The sequence below is a fragment of the Limulus polyphemus genome, unplaced genomic scaffold, assembly GCF_000517525.1.
Source record: "Limulus polyphemus unplaced genomic scaffold, Limulus_polyphemus-2.1.2 Scaffold1539, whole genome shotgun sequence".
Lineage (NCBI taxonomy): Eukaryota > Metazoa > Arthropoda > Merostomata > Xiphosura > Limulidae > Limulus > Limulus polyphemus.
The window spans coordinates 227,111-243,006 of record NW_013667149.1 but is presented as its reverse complement, the minus strand read 5'-3'; the positions used below and the strand labels follow the sequence as shown (position 1 = coordinate 243,006).

Sequence of the window (15,896 nt, the reverse complement as noted above, 5' to 3'; positions counted from 1 at the left end):
CTCTTGTGTAGCTTTGTGCATAATTACAAACAAACAAACAAACAAACCTTGTATAGCTTTGCGCGAAATTCAAAACAAAACAAACTATTAAAGGCAGTAGGAAAGCAAAAGTTGCGATATCAACAAATTCCCCTTTTTCATTACGTAGCGTGATCTTTGTGTAAGAGATTTAAGTTTATTCTTTTTTTTTCAGGCACCCCCCCCCCCCCAGTGGCACTGCGGACTTACAACGCTAGAAACCGGGTTTCGATACCCGTGGTGGGCAGAGCACCCTTTATGTAGATTTGTGCTTAACTACAAACAATCGTTTTTTAGTTTTGAGTTTTTTGCCAATTTGTTATATCGATAGTCTCCTGATCAATGTGGAGTAAGATTATTTTTTTTCAGTTCTAAATATAGTTTATACATCTATAATTTGGTTGTAGCTCTAGATTTTCTGGGAAAGATCTTCTTTTCACAACATTTATTGAGAAAATGTAAATCTTGAAGTTTATTCTGAAGCGACAAGCGTAGCTGGGTAAACCTCTTCATTAGACAAATGAAAATGTACAGCAATGTTGTTGTTTCCTGATATATTAAGATATACCTTTATCTAATGATATCCTAATACTGCTTGGTATTAAACAAAATAAGTTTTGTTTTAAAACGTCATAAAATTAAATCAGGTTATAATCTAGTAAACAAACTTGCAAATAAAGATAAGATAGAAGCATACTTTAAACAAAGTCTTTATTCCATTGCATCTTGTATAGTAGAGGGGTGTGCTTGCTTTACTTGTATTTTCAGTTGTGGACTGTCCAAGGCGTCTACAAACTGATCCCTCAGCAACAACTTGAGGACATCGAGTAGTGCAGTTGGGTAGGTCTTGTGTGCCATACTTTCCAAATCCTGTGCCAGCTCTGTTGCAGGTTCTCCCCTTTAGCACGGACTCTATTCCTAAACCTAGCCCTGTAGACTTCAGACTGATTTTGGGTTCCATACCTGAGTTCTAGAGCCGCTACCAGTGCTCTATAGTTGTGCCTGTCTTCTGCTGACAACTGTCCAAGTATTTCCAGTGGTTGTCCCTTCAAGCTCGTTGCCAGGTACACTGCTTTCTGCTCGTCTGTCCACCCATTCATTTCTGCCAGGAGCTCAAATTGTGCTCTATATGCTTCCCAGGGTGCCTTCCCATCGAATTCCTGTGGCTTCCTTCGCACTAGATCACCCCTATTGCTGACACTCGGGTCTGGAATGTGACTTCTGGCAGGATTGAAGATGTCTGCATTAGGGTTTAACTGCGGGGTCTGGAAGGGGCTTCTTGTTGTCTGGGGCTGATTAGATACATGGTTAATATATCCTCCTTGTGTAAAAGACAGTAAATCATTCTTTAATGTATTTAATTCACTTTGAAATTTACTAATCTTTTCCATTTGTGTACTCTGGCTTTCTCTCAAATGTTGGAGACTTTCTTCTTGTTTATTTTCTTTCTCCTCCATCCACTGCTGTAGTCTCTCTTCTTGTTCATTTTCTTTCTTCTCCAACCACTGCTGTAGTCTCTCTTCTTGTTTCTTTTCTTTCTTCTCCAACCACTGCTGTTCTTGTACTGCTGCCATCGAATCGTCTACGTCGTAGTATGATTTGCCAATTCTCGTTTCCATTTTTTTTCTCTATCCCACTCTCTGACACCAATTTGTTGCGTATCTGCTCGTTTTTTAATTTCTGGTATAAATTCTTTCCGAGGAACTTCAGCGATATAAGTCCTTTCTTGATTAAAACTAGTTTATTCTTTCTCGATACAACTTTGCAATACACATAATTTCCACAGTCACTTTAAACTTAACAACCTTTATAGCACACGCTATAAATCACAGTGATTCACACACTTTACTTACGGTTCCTACTGTTGCTTGACTCAATTATCTCTATCTTCGATCTATCTCTCGCTGGCTTTATTTGCCGGGTTTATATACTAAAAAAGAGAGCGCCTGGCAAACACTCGGACATTCGTGGGGTTCCTCGATAAGTCATGATCCTTCTAGAAACTCAAGCGCGCATACTCCCAGTGTAGCGTGACTTCCGCTGTCGTAACAATACCAAAGTTAAAATACAACAACATTTGAATGTAAAAGCTGTCTGTTGAAGTCTAATTTCAGATGTATGATTGCCGATATAGATGCAGCCTTTCATTGTCAGAAATGTTATATAATATGAACAAACGACGGCCGTTAGGTTGATATTTTTTATCCAGGGAAGCAAGAAATATTTATTTTCCAATACATCAGGTCACTTGAACCGGCACAAACTAGTTTTTGTGGGGGAACATCAGTTTAGCCTTCCCCCAACTTAATGCCTTTTCTCTTGCTAAATATTTCTACCTTCAGTAATAATAGCTGTAACAACTACTTTCTGAGCGATACACAAAATTAAAATTTCAATTTAATTTTACGAAATTATTTTCACTGAGTGGAAGAAGATCAGTTTCAAAGCAAAGATTTATAAGAAAGCATTATCTCTATTATTTTGTTGCACATCTCTTAGGAAGCATAGTTTAGTTGCCTTAAATAATAGGGAACAATAATAACAAAAACTTCTTAAGTTTGTTTGGTTTTGAATTTCGCGCAAAGCTACACGAGGGCTATCTGCGCTAGCCGTCCCTAATTTAGCAGTGTAAGGGAAGGCAGCTAGTCATCACCATCCACCGCCAACTCTTGGGCTTCTCTTTTACCAACGGATAGTGGGATTGACCGTCACATTATAACGCCCCCACGGCTGAAAGGGCGAGAATTTTGGTGTGACAGGGATTCGAACCCGCGACCCTCAGATTGCGAGTCGAGTGCCTTAACCACCTGGCCATGCCGGGTCGTACACTTAAGTTTAAGTAATTCTGTAGCATAATAATGTAGTATCGCATGTAGAGTGGAGTGTTTAGCCCCACTACCTGTTGGTTCTATGATTGTAGTATCGCATGTAGAGTGGAGTGTTTAGGCTTACTACCTGGTGGTTCTATGATTGTAGTATCGCATGTAGAGATAGAACCACCAGGTAGTGGGGCTAAACACTCTACTCTAGATTGTAGTATCGCATGTAGAGTAGAGTAGAGTGTTTAGCCCCACTACCTGGTGGTTCTATGATTATAGTATCGCATGTAGAGTAGAGTAGAGTGTTTAGGCCCACTTCCTGGTGATTCTATGATTGTAGTATCGCATGTAGAGTAGAGTGTTTAGGCCCACTTCCTGGTGGTTCTATGATTGTAGTATCGCATGTAGAGTAGAGTGTTTAGGCCCACTTCATGGTGGTTCTATGATTGTAGTATCGCATGTACCGTAGAGTGTTTAGGCCCACTACCAGGTGATTCTATAATTGTAGTATCGCATGAAGAGTGTTTAGGCCCACAACCTGGTGATTCTATAATTGTAGTATCGCATGAAGAGTATTTAGGCCCATTACTAGATTGTTCTATGATATTGGGCTTTGGAATTAATTTCCTCTCGAGCAGCAACTTTAAGGTTGCTTGAAGAAATAAAAAAGACACCAGAATACAAAGACACAAATATATTTAATAACAACACGATAATTTGTTGAAACTTTGTTGAATTGACGACAACTGCCTGTTGTAGAAACACAAGTGTAGAGAACGACGTTTCGAAATTCTTCCGCATTTCATCTACTTTCATAAAAGAACCTGCTCATGGTACTGCGTGTTCTCCCCCATGCAATTTATACTAAAGAAAAATGAGATATTAAATGAAAATGACCCCACTTAAGTTAAATAAAATAAGCAAAACTGTGAAATCTAAATCTCAACAAAAGAAATAACTTTAAAAATTTATGTGTTGAGCTACACGTAAAACTGCTTCAACTGGAAGCTTTATACTCATTCCCTTACTGCCAATCTAAACAAAACACTGCTTCAAGAGCCTTACTGGTGCTCCCTCAAATGATAGTGAACGTTAAAGCAACGCTGTGTCATAAAAAATGTTACGAGTTCTCGAGAAACTAATAAATGGAAAAGGAACATACGAACCTGTATTCACACTGAAACTGTTAGGAGAGTTCCCTTAAGGTTAAAGAACATACAAATCTAGGTTACACGAAATGAAGAGTATACAAATATATCATTTCTTGAGCACAAACTTTACCTTAAATATGCCAATAAACATCAGCTCCTTAGCACATAAAACACCATAATTTGCATCCGTGTACAGACTAAGGATTGGTTTGTTTTGTTTTGAATTTTGCGCAAAGCTACACGACGGCTATTTCCGCTGGCCGTTCCTAATTTAGCAGTGATAGACTAGAGGGAAGGCAGCTAGTCAACACCATCCTCCGCCAGTTCTTGGGCTACTCTTTTACCAACAAATAGCAGGATTGACCATCACGGCTGAAAGGGCGAGCGTATTCGTTGACGGGGCTTTGAACCCGCAGAGTGAAAGTCGAGCGCCCTAATCATCAGGCCCCCAGACTAAGAACGTGACTGCCTGTATTTTGCAGACAAATACTTTCACTATTCTTGTAAGTAAACTAGATAAATGGGCCATGACCTTCACACAGTTCCAGCACACAAGTCAAGAAAGCTAAACTTAGTAACTTGCTCTAGCGCCTCACTCTGTCCACAATGGGAACTACAAAAAATATAAAAAATGTGAAACACATATAGCACGTCCCCATACTACAATAGTGATAACTTGGGAAATCACTCCTACTATCTATATGCGTGAAACTGTTATTTTCATTTGTCAGAAGAGACAATTTTATATTAAATCATGTGTACATGAATAAAAATAATATGAGACTATAACATGCCCAAATCAGGACATATTTTTCACTGTATTATTAAAATGGTAGATTTTAATTGTTTCCATCATGTATTGTTAAGAGCTGATAATGTTACTTGATTCCTGTATTAAAGGACCGGAAAAATGAGCTTCACACTTTGGGTGTGCTATAAGATTGACGGTCAAATCCAATTATTGCATCAGATAAGAGAATTCCAAGAGCTGTTGATGGTTGACTTCTGTCTAGTCTATCACTTCAAATTTGCAAGGCTCTGTGTAATTCTGTGCGAAATTTTGAAACAAAGAATCTGAATCAGAAAATTCGTAACGAAGAGATTTGATCACGATGTTTTTATGTTAATTTATAGGCTATTACAGTATTGTAATGAGACTCGTAGAGTGAACAAGAACAAGGTATTTTTAAATCACATTCTGTATTCACAGGTCCTGGTGGCACTTTAGAAGAGACTCGATCATGCAAGATGGAGTCATCTGATCAGCTCTATGATACTCATAAGGACAGCGTCTCCCATAATTCCTGTTCCACTTCCTCGAGTACTATTTTAACAACGTCTCAGCCAATCAGCAGAGTCATCAACAGCACACCGATCTTGAATGTCGCTAGTGCTGCCATCAGACGAAAAAAGTTTCAATGTAGAATGTGTCCGCAGGTAAAATATTATGAATATTTTACTCGTTTTGTCATAATGTGTAATATTAATAGGATTATCTAAAACAGACTAATGATTTTGGAATAAAAATTACATAAACTTAAGATGTTGTTTTCTTCACATTTCGTTTAATTTGCCCACTTCGGTTTTCAAATTTTCATCACAAATCTTTAGATTTTGTAGTGCTGACTGGATTATTTTAAATATTGTTATGATTACAGCATCATTAGGGCTTACTATTGAAATACTGAAACGTTGGTTCAATTAAATAAACTATTTCTGGAGTATTGTAATAATTTATGTATATATATACTAGTTATAATAATTTTTCATCACAAATGTTGGCAATTGTTTTCTAATGCTTCGCCAGCTTTCGGCATTTGAGCCTATAACATATATTTTAAGAACCTATAAAGTTTTCCAGCTTTATTCCATCGTTTAATTACATAGGTTGAATAGCAGTGCCACCTAGTTGACCGTCATAATTTATTAGACTACACAAGTCGTTATATATATCAACGGACATATAACCAATCAAAATATTAAATATATGCTGCTTGGAAAACTAAAACATCCTAAGTGGAACGTCGTAAATTTGTTTTAATAGTCAACTTATGTATCGTTATAGCTGAGCTGCATACACCTGTAAAAATTCGGGTTTCGATCCCGTAAGTTAGTACAGCACAGACAGCCTTTTCTGCAGTTTTACGCTTAACAACAAACAAACAAACCCACTTGAACATGGTAACAGCGTTTTGCTTGATTTGAGCTACACTCTCAGGCTGTGCTGAATAGTGAAAACAACAACAAAACGAACATTAAGGTTTAAACACTAGTGAATAGCTATAAACAGACGAAAACGGTATGATAATTTCTCATAGAAAATAAATTTTACTTCTATTGCTTTTCTTGCTAAATTAATGATAGGTACTGTTAAAACAATTCCCACTTTTTATACCTCTCGCGTGAAAAGGTGTTTGTAAAATTAATCATTTACTGAAGGCAAAACGTTTTAGTTAAATGAAAATCAAATAAACTTACCGTTCATTCGAACAAAAATATTCGAAATGAATTCTCAAACCGCGCGAGAAATACAATCCCATCGTAAGCAAAAATTCTTAGAATTATCATTCTGAAGTAATGTTTGTTTATTATTAAACACAAAGCTACACAATGGGCTATCTGTGCTCTGCCCACCACGGATATCGAAACCCAAAATTCAGTATTGTAAGAACGCAGACTTGCCGCTGATATACTGGTTGGGCAACCGATTACATATGGAATTAATGTGACGAATTAGTGTATAGAAATTGCAAGAGACATAAAAGTACATACATCTCTTTATGACGTTAAAACATCATACTTAGTATATGAGAATTTAAGTGATCAGCGCCTGTATTTTCACATGTAAATTATGAATTCTATCAGTTCTGTAGAGAGCGTTCGGAATTATCATTTTTAGAGTAGTGTTATTGTGAGTGCATAGCGCAACAGGATTTGGCGGATCCGTTTATAAATTTACACATTCATTTGTGATGTCAGTGCTCGGAACATCTATGATAATGAAAACCACAATTAACACATATTTTAAACGAAAGTGACTGAAGTGACACCTACAATTTATCATCTTTGTTATACCGACAGAATCGTTTCTTTTTGTATGAACACAGACGATAAAATGATCGTTATGATGACTTTGGTTCGAGACCTTGCTGGGGCTAAAAGTGTTGTACGTCATTCAACCAAGGAACATATTTTCTTTACAGTATGTTCTAAATTTCTGAGTCGTATGGTTGAATTTTAATATTAACTGCATATTATTCTAGTTTAAAGCATTTTTATGTACAACAATTGAACAAAAAATACGGCCTGGATAACTAGTGAACGAATATTTCCTGTAAAAATCTTATCAATGCTATAAGTGTAGCTACCAGTTTGGCCGCCAATTTTGATTTCATTCCTGCAAATCGCACTTTTTATTCACACCTAAGGTGTTTTTGATTAGATATACAGTTATTAAGCATGTCGCGGATGAAGCCACCATTCCCATCTGTCGCGACACGTCACTGAATTAACAAGTTCAAGTCGTTGTTTTAAAATGCGACTAACACTCAATATAACGTAATAATAACATATTCATCTTTCTCCTAGACTCTAGAGCATCATTATATATCACAATAATTTGTACAAGTTTAACGAATATAACAGGATAATGATTCATAGATATTATGTGCAATGCAGTCGAGATGAACCAGCATAAACTCGTGTTTTTGCATGCACTTTCAAATTTAGTCCTACAATGTTCCGATTTTTGACCCAATACGATATACCAATAAACAATAGTTCAACTTCTTTGTAACGTCGGTTTATTGAACACTTAAGAGGAATGAAAGGTTTGGGTTGAAAGAACGTAATTAGTTAACGTAAGACTTCTAGAATGTAACATCAGCTAGTTTTATACTTGTTCACGTTCTTATTCAGAACATGTATCAAGAAGAAGCCATAAGATTTAAGTCATGTTTTAATTGTGAGAAAACTTAAGAAATTGCACCCTGGTGCTAACTCGACAATGTATTTATTGAATTCAAGCTTTCAGGCTCATTTATGAGCTTTTCGTCTTTATGAGCTGTTGTGTCCCAGTTACTTATATGCATTGATTAAGAACTGATTTTATTTTCCTGTAACAGTTAGTTTGTTTGACTTGTTGGATTTACGTTTATATTAAACTTTTTTAATGTTCGGTATATTTGCATGTATGTAAATACTGTAAAATTTTCTATGTAGTTTTCCTTATAATTAATAATGTGTATAAATATGATTATTATGTTCACATAATTTGCTTCGAGCAGTAGACATCACTAACGTTTCGCAACATGGTTTGAATCTAGTACTGCAAATTACTAACGCTTCGTAACATGACTTGGATCACGCACTGGACATTACTAACTGTTCAAAATACGATCTGAATCGTGGTCTGGACATCACTAATGCATAGTATATGGCCGTTTTGAATGGGGCACTGGACATCATTAATGGTTCACTACAAGATTTAAGTCGAGCACTGGACATTACTGACACTTAAAAATGCGATTTAAATCGGATACTGAATGTCACTAACACTTTATAATATGATTTGAATCAAGCACTGGATACAATGAACGCTTCACAATCATAACTTAAATCGAACACTGGACATCATTATAGCTTCACAACAGGATTTGATTTGAGAAGTGAACGTCACTATCAGTTGACAACATAATTTGCATCTGGTAGTGGGTATTACTAACAATTCACAACGTGACTTGATTCGGGCAAAGGATATTGACACGTCACAATATGATTGAAATTGGAACCTAGACGTTAATAATGCCTGAAAACAGGATTTAATTCGGGCATTAGGAATCATTAACACTTCAAATCATGATTTGAATCTAGAACTGGGTATACATAACGATACACAACATAATCTGAAACGGGCACTAGATATCACTAAAGTTTCCGAACATTTGAATGGGGCACATTACAAACGCTTCACATTATATATTGGATCAGGCACTAAACATCACTAGCGCTTCAGAATTGACATTAAATGGCCACTAGGTATTCCTAACGTTTTACAACATGATTTGAATTGGGTATTGGACATCATTAACGCTTCACAATATGATTTCAGCCACGCAGAACATAAATACGGCTTACTACAAGATTTGTGTATCGTATCCCTAACGTTTTACAACATGATTTGAATTGAATACTGGATATTATTATCAGTTTAAAATATTATTTGAATCGAGGCCCTAAACATCATTAACGCTTCAGAATATGGTTTGAATCGGGCACTGTATATGAATAACGCTTCATAAGTTTTCGATCAGATTTTGGACATCACTCAGTAATGATTCACAATAATATTTTGAATCGGAAGACAGGATTTGATTGAGGAAATGTACGTCACTAACACTTGACAATATGCTTTGAATCGAGTAGTGGGTAACACTAACACTTTATAACATAATTTATATCGACTACTAGATATCATCAACGCTTCACAACATGATTTTTTATCGGGCACTGGACATCATTAGCACTTAACAATATGATATGGATGAGACACTAGATATTACTAACGCTTCACAACATGACTTGATTCAGATAAAGGATTTCACTAATGCTTCACAATATGATTTGAATCGACCTCTAGACGTCACTGACGCTTCAAAACATGATGTGATTGGGGAAATGAATATTACTAACACTTCAAAATATGGTTTGAATCGAGCTCTGGTTATTACTAACGCTTCACAATAGATATCAATGAAACACTGTATATCATTAACGCTTCACATCATAATTTGAATCTGCATTAGATATTAATAATGCTTTATAATATATTTTAAGTTTATAACTGGACATCACAAATGATTCACAACATGATTGGAATTAAGCAATGGACATCACTAATGCTTCACAACGTGCTTTGCATCGGGTACTGGACATCAAGAACATTAAAAACATGACTTACATCAGGTACTGGATGTTATTAATGTGCTTTCAAATATAATTCGAATCTATAATTGAACATTAGTAGCGATGTCACATCGGGCTATCTGCTGTGGCCACCGAGGGGGAATCGAACCCATTATTTTAGCGTTCTAAATCCGTAAACTTACCGCTGTCAGCCCGGACAATGGCGATGCACATCACGATTTGAATCGGGCAATAGATATCACTAACGCTTTGCAACATGATTTGAATCGTGAACTGGACACTTCTAACATGTCACAATAAATGTTAACATCTTGACATTAACGATTCACGAAATGATTTATATCGGACACTGGCTATCACTAACACTTTGCAATATGATTTGAATAATGAACTGGACATCACTACCGATTCACAACATGATTTGAATCACTAAAACTGCACAATATGAATCAAACACTGGAAAACACAAACACGTACTATATAACTCTTTTTCCGATGGTAATGTTGAATAATAGGTTTATAAGTTTATTCCCAAATGTAATGAAGAAAACATTCAACGATCTCAATACAGTGGCGGTAAAACGTTATACACAGGGACGGTTGGGCACCATATTGACCTAAATTAAAGAATAGGTTGAACAATCGCCAAGTGTTTTTGTGTAAAAAAGGATTATACTTCGAGCTAGCGTCAAATCGTACAGCTAACAACAAAGGCGCGTATTGATCTAGATTATTTTGACGGATGAACAAACCAGCATGTAGCTTTTGACAAGTGTGTTGAAAATGCTTAAATCTGTTGCCTTCAAATCACTTTGTTATATTCAATTATGCGACATTTTTTGTAACTTTATGATAACGGAGCATTGAAGCCAATAACTACGAGCTACACTATGTTATCACCAAGTAATTATAGGCCTATTAGTCTTACATCATTTGTGGGAAAGGTTCTGGAAAGTCTGATAAAAGATGCTTTGCAAAATTATTTAACAAAGTTTAGAATTTTATTGGATAGTCAAAATGGTTTCACCAAGGGAAAATCTTTTGACATTCTTTGAAACGATTACTGCTTATGTAGATGAAGGTAAGGATGTAGGTTTGGTGTATCTGGATTGTTAGAAAGCATTTGACAGTATTAAGTATAATTTGGATGGGAATGACCTTAGCAGTGTCACGAAAGAAAAGGATCTTGGTGTAATGGTTGATCAGTCTCTTAAGTCATCTAAGCACTGTGCTGTTGCTAGTGGAAGGGCAAATAGGATTTTATGTTGTATTTACAGGTAAGGTAAGGAGCCCAAAACTAAACACAATACTCCAAATGTGACCTAGTCAGTGACCTAACCTCTTTAGACTTGTATCCAAAATTACTGTAAATACAACTAAAATTCTCTTTGCCATACCACTAGCAAAAGCACACTGCTTGAATGAATTAAGAAAGTGGTCAACCATTATACCAAGATCCCCTTCTTTCATGACACTGTTAAGGTTATTTCCATCCAAATTATACATATAATTCAAATTATGATAACCCACATGCCTTATCTTGCATTTATTATAATTAAAACCCATTTGCTATTTATTCACCCAACTCACTAAATGATCTAAATCCTTTGTCAAAGCATCAGCATCCTCTTCACAGCTAGCAACATCAAATATTTTAATATCATCAGCAAATTTAAGTAATTTACTAACACTTCCTTCGTCTATGTCACTGATGGAAATTAAAAAGAGCAAAGGTCCTAAGACTGAACTCTGAGGTACCACACCTGTGATATTAATCCAATATGACTGAACTTCAGTTGTAAGAATCCTCTACTTTCTTCCATGCAGCCACTTTTCTATCCAATTAGCTAACGTATCTCCTACACCTATAGAGATATTTTTTAACAAGCCTTTTATGTGGCAACTTGTCAAATGCTTTCTTAAAATCCAGATGCACCAAATCTACTCCCTTACCCTCATCTACATAAGCAGTAACCTTTTACTATGTGTGTGTGTATTTTATTCTGTTTTAAGTCCTAGGTATTGTAAATATAGTTCTGAAACATGAACACCAGAATGTAATGAGAAGGAGTAACTCGAAGTTATATGGAATACGTTTGTTCATGTACAACCATATGTAAAGTATAGAGCTGGTTGTTAACTCTAATATAGGCCTAAAAACTTTTATTATCGTCCATTGGTGTGTAGTTATCCCACTTATTATCCTATTAAAAGATACGAGTGTACTATTTGACCTTACTTTTGAAAGAAGTGAGGTTTGATAAGTTATATGCTTGTGAATCTCTATGTTTAACTGTTTGATGACTTATGTAATGGTTGCAGTTAGGTGTAAAATTAATGAAGAGAATCCGTAAAGAATCTGTTTTGTTTACTCGTCAAAATGCTCAGCCTCGTTCTCGCGAAGACCTTGACATACCATATAAGGAAAATCATGTCCACGTGTAATTATTATAAGAGATTAGGCCTAAGTTTCAGCGAGCAAAATACAATTAAGCTATTATTTATAATCAGACACTATCAACTATGTTTCTTACCAAGAGGTTAAATGTATCATTGTTAACAACACATTTATTTATAAGCATACAAAATTAAATCTATGGTACTTACCAAATGATACAGTTTGTAGAATAAATTTTGATACGTATCTCAAGAAAACCGATGAACCGCATAAGTCTCAGAAGACAATGTGTTCTTCTACAGTACCGCATATGTTGTTACTATTGCTGTCATGTGATTACAGGTTTTAAGGGCAATTTCATATTACATTAGCTATCTGTTAGAGTTAAGGTAAGAGTTTTTGCAGTGTACCTACATATATATAGAACTAGATTCAATTACTTTGTGAGTCATTACATTGATTGTTGGTATTGTGGTACACAATGCTATTGTAAGGTTTAATAAAAAGAAGATAATCAAAACATACAATATTCCTATGCGATACTTCTCACTGACCTTGTTTTATCTTGTCCTTGACAGATATTTGGTTCCAAGGTGGATTTACAGTTTCATACTCACATTCATATGCGCGAGCCCAAACCTTATAAGTGCTCCCGGTGCTCCAAGGCCTTCGCCAATTCTTCCTATTTGTCTCAGCATACCCGGATCCATCTTGGTATCAAACCTTACCGCTGCGAGCTTTGTCAGCGAAAATTTACCCAGTTGTCTCATTTGCAGCAACACATCCGGACTCACACCGGTGACAAACCGTATAAATGTCGTCACCCTGATTGTAATAGGGCCTTCAGTCAACTCTCCAATCTTCAGTCTCACTCTCGCGGCCACCAGAAAGACAGGCCCTACAAGTGTCACAGCTGTTACAAGTGTTTCGCCACTGAAGACAGCCTGTTGGAGCATATCCCTAGACACAAAGAATCCAAACATTTGAAGATCCATATCTGTATGCATTGTGGGAAATCCTACACGCAAGAGAGCTTTCTTTCCAAACACATGCAAAAGCACACTAGTTGTTCGAAAAAGGAACGACACTCGCCAGTTGAAAAAAGTCCAGATTTAACACCATTCACTTTTCCTGGTCGTATTCCCGTAGAAAACTTGCGGTCCAGCAACGTTTCATGTACATCAGGTTGTGATCCTTCCTCCTTAGAAGTGACTAATCACTCTGCTGTCCCACTTGTGTCCGAGTCTGCACTAAAAAACAACTTCGGCTACATAGCGACATTCAAGATAGTCCATTATCGATTAGAGGAATAACAGTTAGTAACCAAGCTAACAATACAGCTACTCAGAACCATTCTGAATCGACTCACAGTGGTCCGTTACAATTGTCTCAGATGGCTCATGACACTTGCTCCCTCTCTGCATCCATCACTGAGACGAGTTCCACTTTTACAACGGTCCAGCCCTGTATGATGCCAACCTCCTCGGGACACCAGCTATCTTTGGCCGAATCTTCTTTACGACACATACAATATGAACCTGTCGACATCTCCAAAAACAGATTTCCTATAAAGAAGAGCCAGAATAGTTTTCCTAAACAGCTAATAGCTTTACACCAGATTAGGAACTACGCTTCCATGCCTACAAGAGAACGTCCCAATGCTTTGAAAGAAAATATTTAACAGTAGCTGCTTGTTCATATCATATTTGGTTAACGACTTGATAGCTAAGACACAACGTACACTAAGACGAAATGGTAGACTGGACACAAGAAAGGAGTGCAAGAGAGATAACATTTCTTCCATAGTTGAACTGAATGCCCGCTGGTAGCTTAGCGATAAGTCTAAAAGACTTATAACGCTAAACTTCAGGGTTCCATACCCATGGTGGACACAGTGCAAATATCCCATTGTGTGTGTATCTTTGCACTTTAAATCCAACAAACAACTGTAAATATATGTTTTCGGCTGCCTTTTTCAAAACCTTTCTCGTAATGACAGTCGAAAGACTAGAAATACTTACAAAAGTTGTCGTTAGGATTATTGTGATATTGGAACAACTGAAAATTGGGAAGAATTTAATTGTTGTTTTTTTTGTGTCTTTTAATTAATAATAACTGATATGTGCATAATATAACAAAGAACGTGAACCTTTCTCTGCTCAACAAACTTCTGTTTTTGTTTATTGGCTTTCTTTGTAGTGCTTAAGTCTTTAACGTGCAGTTAATGTCAGAAATGTCGACTAGTGTTCACCCCTTACATTTGATGAGGTTTTGACAGCCACAGGCAGATATTCTTCAGCTAAGTCTTATATTCTATTGCAACTGAAAAGTCTTACGGCAAAGCCAAGGTTTTCATAAACATCTGCTTCAAATTAGATGCATGTTTTATATTCCAGTGACTCTGTTTATAATTATAACTGAAATAGACGTCATTTCATATTATTTGTCTATTCTCTTTTCTCTTGTTACATATAATTTAGACAGTCATAACTGACTGTTATTTGTATATTTACACTTTTTCAACAATGAATGTGTAAACATAAGTCATGATTCACAATAAGTTTTCTCATACAACATGTGTCTAGACTTAGAAAAGGTGTATTGTGTTTTTCACTGAAATAAAACAATGTGTGTGTGTGTGTGTTAGCTGAAAATTTAAATTATTAGAGATAAAATAATATTATCCTATTGCCTGATATTGTTGCAATTTTTTTGCGTTGAAAGGACAGCGTCCCGTGTTTAGATTATCTGTTAACCCATATGTTTAACTCTTCTCTAATATCCATTCCCAAAAATATCCGTGAGCGATAAAACTTCAACTAATGACAGCGCCCATAAAAACAGTGACTTAATTTATATATATGTTTAACTCTCATTAATTTCAAATAAGGGCATTGTACAAAACCAACTGACAAAAAATTTGCCAGTTCTATAACGTATCTAACTTATAATATTTGTATTTCATCTGTATTCCGGTTACCTAAACGATTGTCATGCCCCGTGTAAAACACCGACAGATGCCAGTACATAAAGCATGGAGATGTTCCAGGTATCGGGATTTAGGTCTTGTAGACATGGGAGGGTCAGGTTCAAATTGACCTGTTCCTCCCTCCTGTACTATCTTGATTTGTATTGTTCTTATTGACTTTATGACTATTGTATTTTGTGTTTTCATTTTTGTTTGCTTATTTATTGTCTTCTTCTCAGAGCCATGTCCATGTATTTTATCTAATTTCTGTTGTGTCTTGTGTTGTAGAGCTCATGAACTGTTTTATTATGTACGGGGTTATTGGTATATGGCGATATTTATGATTAGTGTGATGCAGTCTTCTTGAGAGTTTTGATATTGTGTAATAAAATCATAAAATGTTTTTTGACAGCTTCGATGATTAGATTTGATGTTTGTTCTTGACTGTTTTGTTCTTTACTCTCTCTGTGTCGGCATCGGGATTTGGTCATTTAAGACCTGGGAGGGTCGGGTGCGTTTGACCTCTTCCTCCAGTATGGAGATCAAACGATTTGGTTTTGAATTTCGCGCAAAGCTACACGAGGGCTATCTGCGCTAGCCGTCCCTAATTTAGCAGT

At 36.2% G+C, this 15,896-nt stretch overlaps 1 protein-coding gene across 1 annotated transcript in view; it reads left to right on the top strand.

Annotated features, from left to right (window-relative positions):
- LOC106464009 (zinc finger protein rotund-like) overlaps positions 1–15,678 on the top strand; it is a 25,192-nt gene extending 9,514 nt beyond the window's left edge. Inside the window, exons 2-4 of the mRNA XM_013924113.2 lie at positions 5,199–5,425; positions 12,890–13,619; positions 13,652–15,678. Coding sequence (XP_013779567.2) covers positions 5,237–5,425; positions 12,890–13,619; positions 13,652–13,992 — 1,260 coding nt within the window. The 5' untranslated portion in view covers positions 5,199–5,236 and the 3' untranslated portion in view covers positions 13,993–15,678. The remainder of the gene's footprint in view (positions 1–5,198; positions 5,426–12,889; positions 13,620–13,651) is intronic.
- The last annotated feature ends 218 nt before the right edge of the window (positions 15,679–15,896 follow it).